The sequence below is a fragment of the Ammospiza caudacuta genome, chromosome 1 (genome assembly GCF_027887145.1).
Source record: "Ammospiza caudacuta isolate bAmmCau1 chromosome 1, bAmmCau1.pri, whole genome shotgun sequence".
Classification (NCBI taxonomy): domain Eukaryota; kingdom Metazoa; phylum Chordata; class Aves; order Passeriformes; family Passerellidae; genus Ammospiza; species Ammospiza caudacuta.
Genome location: NC_080593.1, coordinates 137,636,417 through 137,657,814, shown reverse-complemented (window position 1 = coordinate 137,657,814; position 21,398 = coordinate 137,636,417). Strand labels below are relative to the sequence as shown.

The window sequence follows — 21,398 nt, the reverse complement described above, 5'->3', positions numbered from 1 at the left end:
ACAGGGCCTATGGTTTTAAACATATGATTTTCCACAATAAGGCCCACACAAGAAACTAAAAATCACTTTAGACAACATGCACCCAGTAAAAAAACCCACACATCAGAGTAATGTGATTTATCCCCTTTTCTGCTTCATTTGGGGCTTTTTCCTATAAGTGTGTAATATTTACAGATCACACATGTGATAATTGCCTGAATAAATGCCTGTGGGAGTATATGATCGCTAGCACAACAGCCCCAGGGGCTATAAAGTATCCATATGCGTATGTGAACATATGTGTCTGCTGTGGACAGGAGATTAAGGAACTGAAATTCTGCCCTTTGGTAGCAGACATTGTGCTGAAAGTCCTCAAAAAGAGCCTCTCATTCTGCAGCCATTTACAGCAGGGGCAGAATAGCATCAGCCTAAAATTCAGACATTTGTGGCCTGGAACCAAACTTGTTTTTCATACTAGATTAGCTCACTCTTTCTTGGTACCAACCTATGAAAATTATATAATCATAAACAGAACTGAGGAAGTCAGGACTTTCAAGCATGGCACATCCATGGGCACTGATATTTTTAAGCATTACACTTTTCTTCTGGCTGCTTATTAAGTATAATATTTCAATAAAGCAAGAACAAGTTCAATGGCAAAAATAAAAGGCACCTGTGTCAACTCTGACCACTGTGCAAACACTGAAGGAGATGGGTACAACTAATAATTTAAATGCACCATGCTAAGAAGTAAAATATAACTCATGTCCCTCTTTGAAGTTTTCCTTGCCTATGACTCATGGAAAAAAAAAGTCCAAACCAGAAAATGAACCTATTGCTACATTTCCATTCCCCAGGATCCAACAAATTGAAGTCAAATGTTTCTACCAGCGCAGTAATATGCATCCTAACACCTGGAAATCAGGATCTGGGGCATGGGTAGCAAAACCTGGCTGTCCCCTCCTCCAAGAGGACCCATACCCCTTTAACGATCCCAGCTTCCAAGGCACTCTCTCAAGTGAGCTTGAATTGCTCCACGATCAAGTTAGCAGTTAGGATGAAAAAGGATGGTTGACACAAAATGACTAATGTCCAGTTTTTACCATGGTTTTTGATTGTAAACTAGAGATCAGATGGGTGCCTGAACATTGACTATTGCTTTTAATTTTGTGTCAGAAGATCTGCTTTTCAGGGTGGTATGAAGAGTACCTTGCTTTTTCTGCTCCCCACAGTAAGGAGCAATAGGTGCACAAGTCCTGCTGCCCCTTGCAAGGAAACCTGGGCTGCATTTTGGGCTGAGCTGAGCCTGCTCAGCCAAAGCAAGGTGAGGAAGAGATGCAGGTTATGCCAAGGAGTGCTGTTTTATCAAGCAGGTCCTGACCACTGGCAGAAGCCAGGTGTCAGCAGGGCCTGGCAGTGCAGGGCAGGAGACCCATCATACCTGTCTTTAAGCACAGCTCATCAAAGTCGAAGCAGCAGCTGTTGTAGCTCTTGCACAGGTTGTCACAGCGGCAGCCAGGAGGCTCAGCCTCTTGAAGTTCAAAGCATCTGTTTTTGCAGGAGCCAGAGGTATTGATCCAGGGGGAATCTGACAGGACTGTGTGGAACAAGAAACAGGGCAACATCTGTCAGGCTGGCAAGGGATGGGACAGGCAGCTCAGCCCTGAGCCACTCGAACGAGCAAGACCTCGGATGCTTGCTCCAGGAAAGGGAAGGGAGCGCAGAAGAACTGCTCAAAGAAACAAAACAAAAAAAGAACAAATTCAGAAAAAGTTGTTCTTTTGGGGAAAATAAGAGGAAGCAGCATGCTGTGATAACATCCTGCAAAGAAACAGCCCTGGCTTTACCTCTGTAACAATCAAGAGATCATTAGCAGAAATGTATTGAAGTCTCCAAGGCCCCATTCCAAGAGCTGCAGCTATTCCACAGAAGCAGGCCTTTGTTTTCAGAAACCAAGTGACATTTTCATGGCTGGCTGGACAGTTTACATAGGAAAGGACTCCAATTAATCTACATGCAGACAGCAGGACTTGGTCTGCTACACTGGAAGGTGTCAAATCAATGTGAAGCATGAAAGAAAACTTTAAAATGCTCTATAAATTAATGGAGAAATAAAGTAAGACTTTTTGATGGGCTTTTGCAAAGCACTAAATTATAAAAACTTTTTAAATTACAGAAGTATTTAAGAAATCAATAACTATTACATATCTAAATAAATGGAGGGCTGCCAGTCTGCAAACCATGAATAATGTATTAGACTTCAATAATCTATTTATTAGTAAGGGCCCTTAATGTCAAAGCTGATATATGTCGGCTCTTTTCTCAAAACTTACTATTTTATACACTTTATATATTTTAAAAGTTTTTCTTGTAGGAGAATCCTACATAACAGCTTATATGAAGCAGGAAAATTGTGTGCTGTTCTCGAGGCTTAATTGTATTTTATGAAATAAATTATGGAATGTATGTTATCCTTTAAATACAGAGGTGTTCCAAAAATTTCACAATGCCTTTTATTCCTTGAGAGACTTATTAAAATTAAGTATTTGAAATTGTCTTCTGTTTTGTTTTCTTTTAGGCCATAGTTTGGTTTTGGGTTTGGCAGACCTCACCATGATTAGGAGTATGACTTTTAGAGGACTGACGCAATGGCACTTTTGGGAAATACTTGCTCTGATATTTTCTTAAGTATTTTCCCCCCTACACTTTTACATAGCTGAGAGTTTAGTTTCCACATAAACTGAAGGGAAACCTCTTCCCAAATAAGATGGCATTAAGTGAACACTGTGAGAATGGATGGAAAAGATGATGAAGGGGGGGTTTGGAGGTGACACTGTAGCAGGTGATGTGTCACCAGCTCTCATCCCATTCACTGCTGCTCCACCACTTGCCTTGGAGTGGCACTGACTGGACACTAGCACAAACCACTTCAGGGAGTTAACCTGCCAGAAAATAAGTGTTGCAGCAAGATCATAGGTAAGAAACCTAAATGTACCATGGTTGCAGTCATGGCTCATAGCAGGTTCAAGGCACACTCCTATGACTGCTGGAAAAGGTAGTAGCAGACAACTCCATCTTTCTGGTTTTGTGGGGTTTTTATTTCAATCAGATCAGCAGTGCTCAGGATGAGAAACATCATACACACAGTGAAGTTTCACTCTACAGGTACATACCTACCCTGCAAGCATGCTCTCAGTGAGCCATTAGGATTTTGGCTATCTGAAATTCCAAGGAGATAGAGTGCACATCTATGCTGGCAATACACAGATCAGTATTTTCTTTGATTACATAAGTAGGTCACAAATCTACGCTAGAAATTAATCACATGAGAATTGTTTCAAATCCTGTTAACACTCAAATTTTCAGAGTTATGAAGCTGTGGTCCTTATTTTTGATGACAGCTCTTTCCTATCAAACGCTTCTGAAAATCTACTACCAAAAAATATTTTCATGTTATTGAATCTCTTCCACTACTTTCTTTTTTGGAAGGTAGGTAATATCTAATCACAGATCCAGTAAACTGCAAATCAAAGGTATTAGAAACTTGAAGGTATTGCATACCAGCATATAAACCAAATCTTTACCTGGACATCATCCTTTTCATTTCAAAGGGCAGAGAGGGAGACCTTTCCAGAGGGCCAAAAAAGCCCCAAAACCAACACATCAACATGTGTTTAGGAAAGAGAAGGTGTAAATCTGACTGCAGATTAGGTAAGAGACAATTAACTGCATTCTAGGAATGCCTACCTGTTGTAAAGAGCAGCTCATTTGCACCAAAAACCACCCACAGAGAAGCTGTGCGATCTCAGAGCTTGAAGATTTTGAAGAAGGGCTAGGGATCTAGAAGATCTGTCAGAAGTACTTCTGTAACACCTGACCAGGTCTTGGGATATGGAGGTCTACATGGCTGTTCAAAATCCCTTCTAGCTCCATCTTCTATAACTGCAAGAAGGGTTTCCATATAATGTAAGAAAGGTTTAGCCCACCTACCTTGTCTAATTTTTTCACATCTCTTGAGAACCACCTCATTAGTGATGTAGCAAATTATCCCAAATCACTTAGCAAATTCAAGTCACACGTCCTGAGTCAATGTAGGACACTTTCCATAAGGCAGCGGAAAAGAGAACTTGCTGAATTTCTCCAAATACATTAAGATCACTCCTTTGTTTCTCATGCTTGACCTTTCCTTTGCAGCCAGACCACGATTTTCAGGTCATGCACAATGCCATGGCACAGGTACTGGTGCATGCAGAATAGTTTGAAAATATGTCATCAGGAGCTCTCTCCCTGGTGAGCACTTTCAAAATAACAAAAACCCTTGTATAGAACAAACTTAGACAGTTTAAAATTCTTTTCAAAACTCCTGCATCCCTCCACAGCTCTTGCAGTCAGATGGTGCAGCAGGCACTGGGACCTCAGCCTGAAGATCCTTCCTTCAATATTTCATACATAAAGCTTTTCACACTGTTTTCCATCCATTCTTTTTATTGCCACTAAGTTCAAAACAGTCATCTAATTGTCTTGTATATCATAGGTTAGAGAGCAAACCTAAATAGGGCAATAGTGCCTTTGTGATTCAGTTCAAGGAAGCTGTTACATTTCCATTTTAAAGGTGTTCTATTTATCTTAGAAAGTGCCATATCAAATCATTTCTTTTGATTCTGTCTGATTAAAAGGTTTAAAAAATAATGAAATCAATTTATTTGCAGTAGTGTTTAAAGCAGGATTACACAATATAGACAAGCTTACAGAGTCATTATAAAAAGGAGACTACCTAGTAAAAAATTTGCCAGTTTGGATCCCATATGGAGCAACCAAATACCTAAAACATCTGGAGTGCTAGTTCTGCTAGATGATACATCTATTATGAACTTGCTTTTCATCTTTGCAATGAGTTAAATCCAAATGGAAAGCCAGGTAAGGGAAAAATACAAGTGTTCCAACAGAAGAAAAGCATTATCCATTTTTAATTGCATGCTTAAAACTACAGTGAGAAGAGAGAAATGTTTCTCCTTCCAAAGCATTAAGTTATCCTACTGTGATCAAGAACCATGCTTCAAGAGATTACTAAGGCCATTTTCCCTGAAAGTGCTTTAAAAGATGGCTAAGAAAATTCATAAAGCAAGTAATTTACAAAGGCAAAGTTAAGGAAAATTGTGAGCTTTCGTTCTCTACTGTATCTTAAAATTTTGAGTAAAAATTTATTTCGATTAAACAATTTGTTGTGTACAAACATTCAACGTGTTAAGTGTATAAAGACATACATCTGTACACTGTAAAAAGAGAACAAGAAGGGGTGTTTTAGCCACTGTGGTGGTACTTTGGAGTGCATTTGCAAGGGACTAGGAAAAAACCATTATGTTTTTGGCTCACAGCAGAGCTCCATGCTAGATGAAAATGAAAATTTGCTTACAATCACAGCATACCTCTGGAGAAATAACAAACTGATTTCTACAATAATATTTGGTAAAGAAAGTGTTTTGCCAACATAAAATAATTAATTCTCAAGTCAAGACACTTGGGAGCAAATAAGCTAAAGAATAGTGATGTTAAAAAAGAATTTATACTAATCTTTTTTTCTGTACATTTCATTGGACTTCTAATGAAGTATAATTGGAAGTCATGCAGTTAAGAGTGACTAAGGTTCTTAGATCACAGTGCTTTCAGTTAGCTAAAACCCTGTACATCTCCAGTGTAACTTTTTACTGTTTATATTTTACTGTTACTATACACCTTTATGCTTTTCTATAATTTTTTTCTCCTGCAATAAAAGCAGCCAAGCTATATAAACACAGAATGGACAAAATCCTCCATTATTTTGTCTCTCATTATTGCACCCTTGACTGGACTACTTCAATGCCAGGTGCTGGGTCAGTCCCACCTGTAAACAAATTTTCAATATATTTCCAAAAGTACCCCATCTCCCGCCCTTTTCAAGAGATCCTGTGTTTCTTTCTTCTTTTCTGGAATGCTGAGCTAATCCTCCTGCTATTGGAAGGAGCACACAGCTACTGTTCCCAGCCCTGGAGGTGTTGAACACTGCTTGCTGGCTCAGCAGGGTTGGCACCGATCAGCTGCCATGGGACCCCAATATCAGACCTCTGGGTCTTTAGGAAAAAACAGCTGAGCTCTACCCTAGACAGTCACCAGTGAAAGCAAACCAACTGTCACTCAGGATTTGAAATGCAAATATTTCCTATCCCTATTACAGACACTACACATCTGTTCTACAGTTAACATCCTAGAAGATTTTTAGAAATTATTTTTCAATCAATTTTTCTTTTACTTCTAAAAAGATCAAAAGCAACAGCCACTATCTTCTTGATTACCTAAAATGCCTCTACTCAGCGACCAGCAGCCCTGACATTGGCTGTGATTAGACACCAATTCCTCAAAGAGGGAGGACAGGAGGACACAGATACATTACCAGGAACACAAGAAACTCTGGCCACAGCAAGCAATTTTATAATTAAACTTCACACGCTATCATTACAGACAGGCACTACAAATGAAACCCTTTCACTTCAGTTATGTTAACCAGCTCTAAGTCAATGACCGCGAGTTTCCCTTCTCCTGCCAAAGGAACAGAGACACAACTCAAGCCTGCTTTTTCTTGAATAAAAAAAGACTAGTTGTCTGGTTTACACATTTTTCCATTTGGACTATGCTTGAGCTCACAGAACCCTATGCTGCCCCACAACACAAATAACAGTTCCTTCTGCAGCATGTTCTTGCTGTCTTCCAAAAAGAAAAAAAGTAGCAGGCCTAAGAAAAGCAGAGGACTCGGTGACAGCACATGTGCACGAACACCTGCTCTCCTCTCCCAGCCCTCTCTGCCGTCAGATGTCTGCCGTCTACTGTTCACAAACCAGCATGACCTCAGGAGCCACAGAAATCCCAAAAGCTTTTCTCACCAGTGCCTCTTGAAAGCATTAATCAAGTTTCTAGAAACCGCTTCAGCGCTACCAAAATAAATCCGCCCCCCTTAAAGCCATCAGGGAGTTTCTCTTAGCGCTAGAAGGAAGCCATGCAAAGTACAAAACACAGCAAACACTTCACAAGCTGAGGAGACCAGTCTCTGTGAGACTGACAGCGCTCAGTCCTAAAATAAGCTAAATTTTCCATAGTCACATGCACACAGAGCAAAAGTTTAAGTAAATAGGAGACCTATAGGTGAGTCCCAAAGGTCAACTGACTCAAGCTCAGTGAGTTATTTATTCTTCTCTATATCCTACAGGGAAAAGGAACAAGCAAACTACTGTTACAGAGTAGGAATGGTTTCTAACCACAGTCTATAACATAAGGGTATATGGTGATGTGCAATTTATGTCTGTTACTGTACCTGAGACCGGGCCCTCATCCCATTCTTCAGATCTCCTAAATCGATTTGTTGTAAATCCCATGCAGACATTTACTCCAAAGGCAAAAGCAAATAAGGATATAACCTGCAAAAGTAAAACAGCAAAGTAAGCAAACTGGGCAAGACGCAGGACTTTTGCACTAAGAGCATTATGCATAAAGGGAAGAGATGGTCCTCAGTACATTGGAGCTCCCTAGCACTGCAGTTCCCATCACTGGAGCAGCAGCTGACAGCGTCACCGTTGGAGAGTAACACAAACCAGAAGGGGTTTATGAATAAAACATCTCTTTCTGGAGCTGAAACGCTCCTTTTTGTAGGAACTTATTCGGAATGAGAGACGGGCTACTCCTCCTCTAAAAGTAAACACGCTCCTCTCCTCTCCTACCTGGTGCGAGTGGACGCAGCCCTGCTTAGCCATACCAGGGAATTCTTGAAAAGCCTACGCCGCACTGTCGCCTTTTTTTATAGTGAGCGCAGAGCTCTGTTTGCTCGGGGAGTTGAGGCTATTAGCTACGAGTAATCCCACCTGGTGAGGTTGACAGGCTCGTGTGATTTGTCCAGGGGGTGATTTCATCATGTTTCACTCACAAATCGCAGCTCCGAGTGCAAGAAGCTCCAGGCATCATCGCTCGCTACGCCCTCCCCCCAAACGCACACCCGCGCGCTTTTATGTGGTTTTCTCTGGCAGAGCAGGGCTCGCTTGTGCCGCTGCGGCCAAGAGCTGTTCCTGCTCGTTTTATTCTCCTCACAAAAGTAACATGCTTAAAAGAGAAACCAAATGCGGCTCCATCTGGCTCAGAGAAGAAGAGGGGGGAAGCTCACTGGGGGCTGCGCACTGCAGATCTGCCGCTGCCAGCCCCAAAAGCGGCCCGGCCGGTGTCAGGTGTGGCAGCGCCGGGGGCTCGACCCGGGGCGCGCCCGCCCCGCTGCCCTGGCACGGCCGGACGGGTCTGGGGCTCGCTCTCCGCGGCTGCTCCCCGAGCTCCGCACCGCGCTGCCGAGCAGGGGCCTCTCGAAACCAGAGACACCTTCAGAGCTGGGGAGAGCTGGGGGCAGGGGGGCGTTTTTCAACCGTGTTCTCCCGGGCTGCTGTGGCAGGGCAAGGCTCGTATCGATGGAAACACAAGCAGTTTCGTCTGAATAGCTGGAAACCCCAAACTTCCAGAAAGGAAGGGAAGTGACACGTTCCCTCTGCCCCACATTTCCCCATTTTCATCAACAACAGAAAACTTGGCTGTTTGGATAAGCACTTTTATTTACAAAGCAAATGATAATGCTGAACAGAATTACGGTTCAAATCAGTGGCTTAAATATTATTTGCCCAGGCAAATTATTTACCACTGTAGTTTGCCACTTTTTTTTCTCTGATGAAAGCTTCTTTCATGAAAGTGTTTACTAACAATTACATTTAAAGGGACAGAGTCAAGGTTTATAAGCCCTCGGGTGGACTGAGCTTCCCTTGGGACCTGTCTCATATTCTATACTGGCATTGAAAGACACAGTGCAGTTTTCTTTAAAATATTTTGCAGTATTAAACACATACAATTTTGAACTTTGTTTAGAGGCAACTTTTACCTGCTGAAATAACTCCCCCACCGTGAAGGTTTACAAGACAGAGTCTAAAAATCCCTTCTCTTTGCTGCCCAAGTGTCAGCCTGCCAGCCTTTGCTAGGACCTGATCCTTTTTTATGCAGTTTCTTAACCGAAAGTGGCTCCATTGTGCAGCTGCAGCTTTGCATTGCAAGGCTCAAGGCCATGTAATTAGCTTGAAAATTCCTACACAAGGACATTGTATTCGTTTTCCTTGCACCAGCTGAGACTATGCATTCAAGACCCATCTTCTAATGTTCACTTTATCACTATCTGGGCTGAAAAAAAAAGAAAAAAAGTTGCAATGGGCACTATTCTTCTAGCAAAAAGCTGTTGTGCAGAGGTCTAAAGAAAAGTAATCATCAAAGGTTTTACTATAAAATTCTTTGCCCTTAGCCTCTAGTATATCCTGTGGTCAAACAACTTCATCCCCAAACGCCAGCTAAGTGCAGCAGTGTGTGACTGCAGCAGAAGGTAAACCTAAAGTGTCACAAATGAAACTGCTAACAGTGTTGCCCATGTATCTTAACTAATGGAGCTCATGGTTTCAGAGCAAAATATGGGAATCGGCAGCTCCAAACTCTCCTCCAGGCTAGGACCTTCGGATCACCAAGGGACTTGGGCAAAACACAATGGACTTTTCAAATCAGGTGGCCAATTTTGTGTGCTCAAACGAATACATGAAGTCTCTGAGATGCTCTCAATTTCAGAGCCTTTGCCGTTCCTGCATATCTTCCTAACACACAGGTCCTCAGTTTTTTTGGAAGGTTCCTACATATGTTAAAAATGGCCATTCAGGGAAAAAAACCTTAACAAAGAAAACCAAAAAATACAGCATTATGAATGACTTCTACCGATTTAAACATACATATTTCATTTTTCCATTCGTGTAACATCTCTGGAGCTTGTAAATTTCACAATTTTACATAAATGGAAGAGCTTATTTTATGTTTCCTAGTCCATGCTACAAGATTATTAAATTAATTAAGGTCATTTGTAATGTCCTTTAGAACTATAGATGATGACTCTGAAAAGGCTAATCTTTTTCATCTGTGTTATGTAAGACATTTTCTAGTAGCTCTCAACTGAACACAGTCAGATGCACAATGTTCTTTTTGTCACAAGGCTTGTGCCTGAAGCTATCCCACAGATTCAAAAGGAACTTATTAGCATAAACAAGGTCTAATGATTTTGTTCAGGAAAAATTTCACTGTTAGGATCACTGGCAACTAATTTTTCAGCAACTAATTGCCATTTTACTAATCAGAAAAGAAAGGACTAAAGCTGAAATAATGTATTCCTGGCCCACAAATTCAGCAATTCAGTGGAAGTTTTAAGACTTAAATGAAACACGTTAAAAAGGGATTTTAACAAGTTCATCAGAATATGTAATGCCTCTTCCTCAGTTTTTGTGTATAAAAATTGTCCTTGGGCTTTTCAGGCTTGTATGATTACAAGCCTGATTGTTTAACGCGGGTTGCAAAGCTTACAAAGAGACACCAGATGGCGCCTCACAGGAGAGGTTCGAGCTGTTCCATTTCCAGTTACAAACATTCACTGAGTCGCAGAAACATTTAGGTTGGAAAAAAGCATTAAGATCACAGAGTCCAAACCCATGTCCACCACTAAACCACGTCCTTAAGTGCCACACCTAAACGTCTTTTAAATACCTCCAGGGATAGTGACTCCACCAGCTTCCCTGGGCAGTTTGACAACAATTTCTGTGAAGAAATTTTTCCTAATATCCAGTCTAAACCTCCCTTGCTACAACCTGAGGCCATTTTGTCTCATCCTGTTACGTGTTACTTGGAAGAAGAGAACAAACTCCACCTGGCTGCAGCCTCCTCTCAGGCAGTTGTAAATAGTGATAAGGTCTTCCCTGAGCCTCCTTTTCTTCAGGCTAAACAGCTCCAGCTCCCTCAGTTTCTCCTCATCATGTGCTCCAGACCCTCCTCCAGCTCTGTTTCCCTCCTCTGGACATTCTCCAGCTCCTCAATGTCCTTCCTGAAGTGAGGGGCTCCAAAGTGAACCCAGGATTCAAGGTGCAGCCTCCCCAGTGCCAGGTCACTGCCCTGCTGGCCACACAGTTTCTGATCCAGGCCAGGGTGCCGTTGGCTGCCTTGGCCACCTGGGCACACACTGGCCCACATTCAGCCACTGCCGATCAGCTCTCCCAGCTGCTTTTCTGCTGGGCAACAAACTGACTGAGGGTGCTGTCAACTCCCTTGTTCGGGTCATCATTAAAGATATTAAACATAACTGACCCCACTACTGAGCCTTGGAGACTGGACACCAACTAGATTTAACTCTATCACCACTCTCTGGGCCTGGCCATCCAGGCAGTTTTTTAATCCAGTGAAGAGGGCACCCATCCAGCTCATGAATAACCAATTTCTCCAGAAGAATGCTATGGGAAGTGGTATCAGCTATTCCATAGAGTTAATATAAGCAAAGCAGTGTACTTACAGTCTTATATAAACTCATTTTTCTTGAGCAGTTTTTCTAATGAGAAAAGGAATGCAGAGAAATCAAGTATGCTGGCTGAGTCAGAGGTTGGGGATGGAGTGGACTGCAATAAAATGAGCCTTTTTAGCTACTCCTGTCAACTTTGCACTGGATGCTGGAGGTATGGGGTGACTGGGGGACCAGGGTGAAAGCCTCCAGTAGGGTTGACAGCAACATGAAAGACAAAAAGGTGAAGGACTTCTTTATAGTGCCTCAGAACTCTCATCCTCCTAAACACAGCATCCACGTATAGTTGTGGCCAAGAAAAACAGTCAGTTGAGTGCACAAAATAGCAATTTCAAGGAACAAAACCTTTGGATAAACCATAGAAATTCAAGTTGTATCCACATCAGTCGTACTCAGGTATAAGCACTGGGAAACCAAATAAACTTCCAACAGTCAGAGTGAGCATGGGGAAGAGTTGAGTACCTTGCTGAAGACACCCTGAGTCTTTACAAAGTCAGAGAGGCACAACATATCAAGTAGAGCTGATTCCTGTGTATAAAGGACTTTAAACCACATTTTAATTACAGACTCAGAGAATGGTTAAAGTTGGAAGGGACCACTGGAGGTCATCTAGTCCAACCTGCCTAATCAAACAGGATTCCCTAGAGCACATTTCTAAGGATGGTGAATATATCCAGAGAAGGAGACTCCACAGCCTCTCTGGGCAGCTTGTTCCAGTTTGCTCCAGTCACTCTCACAGTAAATAAGTTCTTCCTCACATTCAGATGGAACTTCAGAAGGCACAGGACTGACTGCCAAGGAGCAATGCCCTCTGCTACCCCATGAGCCTGGGGAGACCCACAAACCAGGCTGTGCTCACATGAAAGTACACCCTCCTCACCGCAGTTTCTCAAAACACCACCAGTCTTCAATTATCTGTCTGCTCATCACTGCCCCGACGGGAATGGTATGCAAATCATAGGGCCTGCTGCCCTGGAGGGCTGTGCTGAGGATGACTTTCTTGGCAGTGCCAGACCCTCAGGGACAATCATGGACAAATTAAAGTCTTCAAAATTGCAGTTTGCTGCAGCCCAGCCCCTGAAGCACCAAGTGCCTTAGGCACATACAGGCCCATCAGCATTTCTGAGCATTCTATATGATGCCTGCAGGGTTCATAGGGCTGGAGGGAGAGCACCCAGATACAGCCAAAACTCACTGAGTACCACCAGCACAGCACGTTGCACCCCTCCTCACCTCACCCTCATGTACGTGTCCTGCTCAAAACACAGGGACAGTGGGTTCACGCCTGGCTGAATCCGGGTTCTGCCTACCCGGAGACAGAAGAGGAACCACTGGCCAGGGGAGGACTCGAGTCCCTGTCTCTGCTTTACTTACGTAAAATGTTTGTATCCTCACTGGGATGACTGAAACGCTGGTGAGCAGCGCAGTGAGAAAAAGGAGGACATAATGCAGCAGAGAAATAAATTTTCTCACACCCCAGATCAGATACAACAGCTTCAGTGGTTCAGTGAGGGTTGTGGATTTGGTGACAGCACTGCAGCTCCAGAAGCTGCCTATGATGCCTATGGAGGGGTGTTGGCCCAAGTGCACTCTCTACACACAATCACCATTGTGGTGGCACAAGCAGAACAAGGTTTATGAGCCAGGTTATGTCTTTTAGCAGGAGAGCTAGGTCAGCTGGAAAGAGGAGAGGAGTTTTCAGTGACCTGGAGAAAGCTTTGGGTGCTTGTCTGTCTCCCAGCACACCACCCACTCCAAGGCACGGTATTTCACCTCTCACTAAGAGCCACACACGACAGCAGCAGCGTTAACAGCAGTTCCATATCTATGGCTTCCTCATCTTTAAAGAAACTACATATACCAAATTCACTTTCTGTACTCAAGTACTTCACTAAATGCACTGAGAATTGTATTTCTTAAGATAGTCATATATAAAAATTCTAGCAACTGCAGAATAAAAACTGTTCTGTAATGAAAAATCTTCAGGGAGAATATGAAGGAGTGAAACATGGAGCCACAGGGCCCATGTGTGTTTTTAGCACAGACCATAAAAGCTGTGTATTCAAGTCCTCATTGTGGTTTTCTAGTGCTTGATATGGATGTCACAGGTGCCCATTAGCAGCTTTACATCGGTCTTTTTCAAAGACTTGTAGATTTCAGTGGCGTGAAATCCACCCACCTACCCCCCAGACAGCAGTCTGGAGGTTTCAAAGGCCTTGCATGGTACCTTGCATATGCCGCACACAATCACTGTTAATTTATTTGAATTTTACAAGAGATACAACCTATTACATCCCACAAAAACCATAGACTCTTTAAAATAATGAATTAAAGCTAAATGGGAAAAAATCCAACCAAAACAAAAACTAACAAGCAACAGTGAAAAAGCTAAACAAAGACAAAAAAACAAAACAAAACAAAACAAAAACAAAAAACCCACAAGGATGGGAAAGCTACTTAAGGATGTAAAAAGCAGGTTTTCTAGACTTCAAATAATCTTTCCAGTTTCTTTTTCTAATTTCTATATACATCCTTTACCATTTTCAAAATTTTCTCAGTAGAATATTAGCTTTGAATCTCCTGGGTATATAAAACTTCTTGAGAGGACTTCTACAATAACTCTGTAACATATCTCTCTGACTTGATTACATTTACCCTCAGCTCAAACTCCATTTTGGCACATTTTCAAGGTCAAGGTTTGGATATGATTAAAAATTTCCAAGTGCTAGTCTCTCCCCTACAAGTAAAATGTGGATATAATTAATACTGTTTACTTTGTTTTCTTTGCAAACAAGAGTTTCTGTTTGTTTGAAATACTTTTTTTCATGTTTTCAGCACTTGGATCAAAAAATAAATATTTTAATTAATATCTTTCTGCTAGTTAATCTTTAAAAAAAAACCAACCTGATATTTTCAAAGCAGCAGAATCCTATTTGATTTCAGTTTAAAGAGATATGTCACTAAGAATACTGTTCTTAACTTGCTTGCAGCTGAGGCTTTTTTTGCAGCATCAGTACTTGAGAAAGATCAAAGTGGGGTCAGGCTGGAACAGAGGATTCCCACACAAATGGAGACATGCCTTCAGATTGGCACATTTTCTTCCTGGTTCTATGCTTAAGAGGCATCTAAGGCTGAAGAACTGGCTGCTGTTATGGTGATGTGTGTTTCCACCTAAAGCTTTTTTTTAGCATGGTAAATAAATGCATGAACATAGAATAGACCTTGGCAGTGTTGCAGTTAAGGCAATAAAATTAAAAAAAAAAAAAACTGTGGTCCCTCTGGGGCTTGAACCTTCTCCACATGAGCCTCAGCCTCAGCCTGACTCAAGCAGATCTATTTTATTTGCATAAGGACTGCAGGTCTACACCACTAAATGCAATCAGTCCAACACAAAGAGAAGGAAATCCTGAAGAAGTTAGGACAGCTGATGAAGAAGAGATGTCCTCTTAAAGAGAAAAACAACAATTATTAAATGCTGCCTAAACTGCCTGATCTGATTCACTGGCCACATGAACATTTATGTGGCAGAAGATACAACAGGAACTGTCCAGGCTTTTGTTCATGGAAAATTGCATAAAATGGGGACACAGCTAACATGTTAATAAACTTAATCCCATCTATAGCCCTTTTTTGGATGTACTGATTTATCTCATAGTTGAAAGACACATCTTTTAAAGCTATCCCTAGCTGTTGAGAGGGGTGAGATATTTCCACACCTTGGAAATAACTGGCTCTTCTGGCCTTTTCCTTCAGAACAGAAATAAACACAGCAAATAGAATCCAGATACCTAATGTCTACCACCAGGCCTAGTAGACTGGCAAATCCTTGCTATCCCTTCCATTCTCTCAGCCCAACCATTTCTAGAGATACACTGCAAATCAAAACAGGTTAAAAACTTCCCTTCCTTTGACAGGTTTTACAGTTGGATCAATTTTCCTGCCCTGGTCCTCAGCCCTGGCAGCAGTGAGACACAGTGAGCTGCAAACTGCTGCTGGTAACTGAGGAGCATCCGTGGGCAGGGGAGTGGGGAGGGGGCAGGGACAAGCTCTGCTGTCCCCCCATTCCCTCTGGTCCCAGGGGAGCGATGTCACCTCAGCATTCACTAAACACACTGCATTTCTTAATAGGCATCTGCTGCTGCCCGTTGTAATGGCAAAGCACAAAAGGGTAAAACAATCACATCTTGCTTTTGGGTCATTTCGGACAGATGGGCCACTTTCCAAGCATCACAAATTTTCCTAAGTTGAAACATGTCACCGCAAGTTCAGTTGAAGGTCACTTTTTTTTTTCTGATTTCAGCTGAGTGCAAAGATGACAAATGTAAGTACAAAGGGAAAAACATCCTGTTGGAACAGTACTCCCTGTTTTCTACGGGTGAGAAAAGTATAGGCAACATTTCAACAACTAAACAATGTGATCCATTGCTGAATGATTGCTTTAAAAACCCATATCATAATGTGTAACTGAAAAAATTTCAAAGTCTGCAGGAATACAATATAAAAATAATGAAGAAAAATGCTAGTAATCAAAAATATGCTACTCTGCATTCGTTTGCATAAGGATTATCAGGGGGTTTTAGGCAAAATACTTTTTTCACTTTCTCAGCATAAAACTTTGGAAAGGAGTAAAGTATTTTTTGTAATGGATTAAACAAATAAACTGCAGGGAAACTCAGGTCACTTAAATATTAATAGATTTCTTCATTATTTTAAAGCAAATAATCTTACTGAGTTAAGCTTTGTTTAACTCATATTTTGGTTTTTTATTTAGCAAAACAAAACTTTCAGAAAGACACAATTCATTGGTTTACTGATTGCTGACTGCTGTAGACCAACAGCAGCTCTGCTCTGCTTAGCCTTCAGAGAAGGCTCCCCGCCCTGGTAAATGTCCTTTTCACAGCAGACAAGACTGAAATCAGCTTAAAATTATAGTTGTTGAAGATTTCCATGGTAGAGACAGATGTTCCTGGGCATCCACAGAGAGCCTGCAAAGCTATTTAATTTATTATTTTTTCACTGCCCATGGCTAACCCTTCTCCAAAACACTGAAACCAAACAACTTTGATGGCAACATGTGATCTAACGCATGTAAAAAAGACTTGAGTAAACTACTGCTCTGGTGAAGAGAGCAGGGACATCTCCTTCACCAGCTGCAGGGAGGGCCTCCAGGGCCTGCTATCCCTGCTCAGATGTGCAAGCTCAACATTTCAGTCTTTTGGGAGAGGAGAAATACTATGAGTAAATCACCTTCAAAACAAACAAAAAAAAATCCCAATACACTTTGGGCAAAGAAGCCAGGATGGATGATGGAAAGAGGCAAGGAGCAGCAATATGCTCAGGTGACAGCTGAAGTCATCACAGGAGGAGTACCCCTACCCCTGTGTGAACTGAGTTCCCTTTGCACCGAGACAGAACGGGAGCACAAACTGCCTCTCTGGTAGCTTAAGCTGTGAAAGTTGGTTTGAAAATGGGTGTGGGACTATAACCTCATGTTCATACTCCCGCTTCCTGGGAGTCTAAGCCTGCTGAATCACCTGCTTCATTCTGCAGATAATTCTAGCATAGTTTTGGGAGGTACTGAAGTAAAAAAAAAGCAACACTAGGAAAAGTTTTGTTGCTTCCTACTCTGATGCATTATGAGTAAAACAAATAAGGCAAACTCCAAACTCCATTGTATAAGTGCAGGTGGAAGTACAGTCAGACTGCAGGACAGAAGGCACAGGGGAGAGGCACAGGAAACTTTTGGAGAAGTGGCAGATTCAACACACAAACCAGGCTCAATGCTGCCAGCAGCAACTGCTAGGACAGCACAGTAAATGAAGGGTACCCAATACCCCACGACTGTCACAGCCATCTCCTGCCATCTGTGGGGAATGCTGGGCTGGCTTGGCAGCGCAATGGGAGGGCAGAAAAAGACATCTTAGTGTTGAGAGTGAAAGGAGATGAAATATATTAGGAGAACAGAGTTTTGGAGACTCCAAAAGGGAATCTCCTTCTTCTTCCTGCTGTTGTGAGGATTGGAAGGAGGAGACTGTCCTTGTGATCTCTGCCCTGTTGCTAATGCTCTTTCAGTTGTACCCTACTGCACAAGTCCATTATATGTTAGAGAATGTCAAAGCAGTGGAGTGTCTTTAGGTGCACTGAATTTATGTAGTCAAGCACAAATGACCTGGGCCAGTGCTTTTGGACTTGCAGCCAGCTGAGATTGGGACCCTTCAGGTTGTTTCCTGTAAGCAGAGACTTAGATTCTCTGGTACAATCCTGTCATTTACAAGGAATATACAAAGAAATGCTGTTCCCCTGAGCAGAGAAAGGAATCCTGTTATTCTGGAGATCCCAAAGGCACTTAAGGGCTTCTTACATTTTTTCCAGATGAAGGGTCATCAGCTCCAAGGGAATCTCACCCCATCTTACAGCATGCCCTCTCTCCAAGCTGGAGGGGTGACCTTTTCTGGGGTTTGCCTACTGTCTTCACTGCCATTTTAGCTGCTCAGCCTCAACATGGAAAGAAATAAAACCAGGAATTCATGGGTGATGGCAATATTTACAGTACATTTTCTCTTACCCCATAATTACCATATTTTCATCCCCTGGATATCCAGTTTATAAACATGTTTATGTTCATGTTCATGTTTATGGATGTTTATGATTGTCCCAGCCAAAATTCATTGTGGGTGTGCAAAGAGCCTTTGAAGAATGCCTGAAACAACTGAGGAAGCCATACCTCAATTCTAGTGTCACCTGGTGCAGGTACCAGATTGCAGCCACAAACTCATACTCTTCTTTCTCCAAAGATGGCTGAACCAAGCAATATTTTCTCTTTATACAGCCTGTGAAGTCTTAGGTATTGCACTGACCATCCTTCAGTGATCCTGATACAGATGAGTGCCAGTTCCCACCATCCCACTCACACCTGAGCCCAATGCTGACACAGCAAACTATGGGCTGGTGCAGCTGGAGGGGCACTCAACTGTTATAGTCCTTGCAGTTGCAATCACAGTTTCCCTGTCCCCTTTGGTAGCTCCAACATTGAATTTGGTGCAGGGCTGGTCCCCCTTTGCTGCTGCCACAACACAGGTTCCTCAGCACCATTCTGTTGCAGCTCCAAAACTCTTGTTCCATTCCCCCTTTCTCCTGTCACTGGCCAGAAAAGGTTTTCAAGCTGTCACATTCATCAACAGCACCAGGGACATAAAGCTAATGCTACTTTAAATATTTTTCAGCAGAGTAAGATACAATAGGTTCAAATCCACAAATGTCCTGTGGATAGTAATTCCTATCTTGGAATTCACTTCAGTGTCTTTGCCCTTTTTACTGCTATTTGTCATGAGTGCTGGTGCATCGTGCTGCACCAAAATCTCCCGCCTCAAGGACTAAATTAGACAATCTGGGGCAATTCTGCAGAGCCCAGTTGCTGTAGGCAACTAATTGAAAATTCAGGGTGTGGGATGAGGTGTCCCTGGGCTGTATTCCTACCCTCTGCTTTGTTATGCTGTTTGCAAAACAGGTGAGGGAAGTGTTTCAGTCCTGTCCCAGGTTTGCACAGGGCTCTCTGTAAAACCTGGAGTGATTCCCCGATGGATGTGTCTGGGAAGCAGTGGGCTAGTGCTGGCTGAGTGCATGTGTGGCCTGGCAGCCTCAGCAGCTCATCCTGCCATGAACCAGCAGCCACCTCCACTGCCACATGTGCCAATATAGAGCTTGGAACTTGGCATAGATCAAGAAGCCTGCATGAACAAAGCATTATTACCCAGGACAATCCATATATCCCAAGTTCTTTAAGCACCACAGGTATGAGAGGCAGGACCTCAGCTAAACGTGCCATTTACAGCAAGCAGCGGGGAACAGAAATCTGTGAAGGAAATAAAATGTGACATTTCAGTGAGGGGGATGGGAGGCAGGTGCTGTGGGAGGGAGGACTTCAGGAACAGCCCTGGCCATGTCCCAACAGTGGTGTTTCTGCAGATTACTACATCAGATGACATGGGAAGAAAAATATTAGGTTATGGACAAGGATGGTGAAGAGCCAAGTGACAGCAAAGCCAGAGAGGTCTTCAAAACTAGAAGGCTTTCAGGTGAAAATCTTTAACTAACCTAAAAATACATGGAAACAGAAGAACAGAGGGTGAGAATGCAGAAACATGTGCAGTAGTGCATTATGTGGAGAGGCCAGATCTGCCATGGAGCAGACACAGCCTGTCCCACCACTGGCCGGGCTCAGGCCCTCACCAGCCCCTCACGAGGCCAAGATGGTGGCGCCTGGGGTAGAACAAAAGAGAAAGGGGTAAAAAGCGCTGTGCAGGTAGTGCTGAGTGAGGGGAAAGTAAGAGAAACAGCTCTGCAGGCACCAAGATCACTGAGGAAGGAGGGGAGGAGGTGCTCCAGACCAGAGCAGGGATTCCCCTGCAGCCACCAGAAAATACCTTAGGGAAGCAGGTTTGTCCTGGCCCATGGAAAGGCCCCAGAGCGGGGCAGGGAGATGTGGGAGCAGGAGGGAGCAGCAGAGAGGGGCTCTTACTTAATTCATTCTTACCAAGTTGAGTCTTTTTTGCCCATGACACTAATTCGCAAAGCGAGCTCCCTGTCTTTATCTCAATCCATGTGCCTTTTCATCCTATTTTCTCCCCCTGGCCTGTTGAGGAGGGGGAATGAGAGAGGGCATCTGGCAGCCGGACAAGGCCAACCCAACACAGCTTCCTAGTAAAAAACTCTACAAAAAATGACAAAGTTAGATAAACAAAGGGGAAAGCTTTTGGACAAGACTTCTGAGTTACTTCACAAGAAAAACAGTATGGAAGGAGGGCATGAAGCCCCACAAAGAAATGAAAAGAAAACAGCTGGCTAAGATCTGGAGAAGAACAGGTGTCTGGACACAATCTCCCAGTCATGGATGTAATCCAGCTGCAATAGGAGGAAGTTCTGTCTGGCTTAGGGCAAGAGGACAGGAGCTGAGCATACCTGCTATTATCTTGTATTTTTAATCTCTTTTTATCCAATTTTTCACATACAGCACTATCAACTAGAACTTCTAAACAATTCATTACTTCAGTGTTTTGAAACATGAAGCCTTCTAAGACAAAAGACCATTTACCATGAATCTTACGGAATTTAAACACTGTACACAATAGGAAAATATTTCCCCAAAAGTGATAGAGCCAATATGTATTTATTTCTATATTTATGGGGTTTTTTTGTGTACCAAGGCAACAGTTCTCTTTTATTCTAGCTATGTGGAGCACACAGAGTTTCCTGGGTTTTGAGACAAAGAAAGCCTGTGAGATCATTTGGTCTGGCTCCCTACAAACACAGTTGTCATCTCTCCTGGTGGTGAGCACAGGGGAGGGTGCATCCCAGCTAGACTGGTGTGGGTGGCATGGGGAGACCTGTGTTGGGAGGCTCAAAACCCCTCACCCAGCAAGGTGTGGCATAGGTCAAGGATGCTGTCAGATTTGGAAGCACCTGAAAAACAGTTTGTGTTACTGGTGTGTCAGCAATGTGAGGTTTGATGTGTTTCCTAAGTGGTCCATTAATCTGGGGAAATACCATAAATGAGCACAAACAGCACACAGGCATTCAGACAAGCTGCTGCTAGCCCCAGCACTGCCAGGAGCAGTCTCATGCACCACTTCATTCATCTCTCACAAATATTCATTACCTCCACTTCCAGTTCAGCTAATGTCAAAGGATTCATTTGGCATCCTTTGGTAAAGGCTGCAGCGCAGGCACTGCTATGAACAGATCCAGCTTCCAAGAATGAAACTAACATATCTTCAGCTGTCTGGCATTCAAACTCAGCTGGCATCTTTGATGAATAATTGGAAACCTCCTTGCTGCAGTGACATTAAGCTTATAGTTTAACCTTCATATTACAACCTCTGAAATAAGCTAAGATTTTGTAGAATAAATATTACTACAGAAATGGAACACTATTTTGTTTTCTTAACATCTTATACAGGCCAGCCTCCTAGGAGGAAACATTCCCCAGCCTTGCACTTCA

General features: G+C 42.8%; 1 protein-coding gene across 5 annotated transcripts in view; it reads right to left on the bottom strand.

The window, feature by feature from the left end:
* ENPP2 (ectonucleotide pyrophosphatase/phosphodiesterase 2) overlaps nucleotides 1-21,398 on the bottom strand; it is a 71,646-nt gene that overhangs the window by 48,680 nt on the left and 1,568 nt on the right. For 2 of the 5 annotated variants that reach the window (XM_058821245.1, XM_058821508.1), the window contains exons 2-3: nucleotides 7,322-7,424; nucleotides 1,421-1,576 (exon numbers count right to left, since the gene is read on the bottom strand). In XM_058821245.1, the coding sequence (XP_058677228.1) occupies nucleotides 1,421-1,576; nucleotides 7,322-7,424 (259 nt within the window). Of the gene's footprint in view, nucleotides 1-1,420; nucleotides 1,577-7,321; nucleotides 7,425-7,521; nucleotides 7,660-7,724; nucleotides 7,826-7,865; nucleotides 7,978-21,398 lie in introns of those variants that run through there. The other 3 variants (XM_058821325.1, XM_058821388.1, XM_058821438.1) reach the window with 3 other exon arrangements.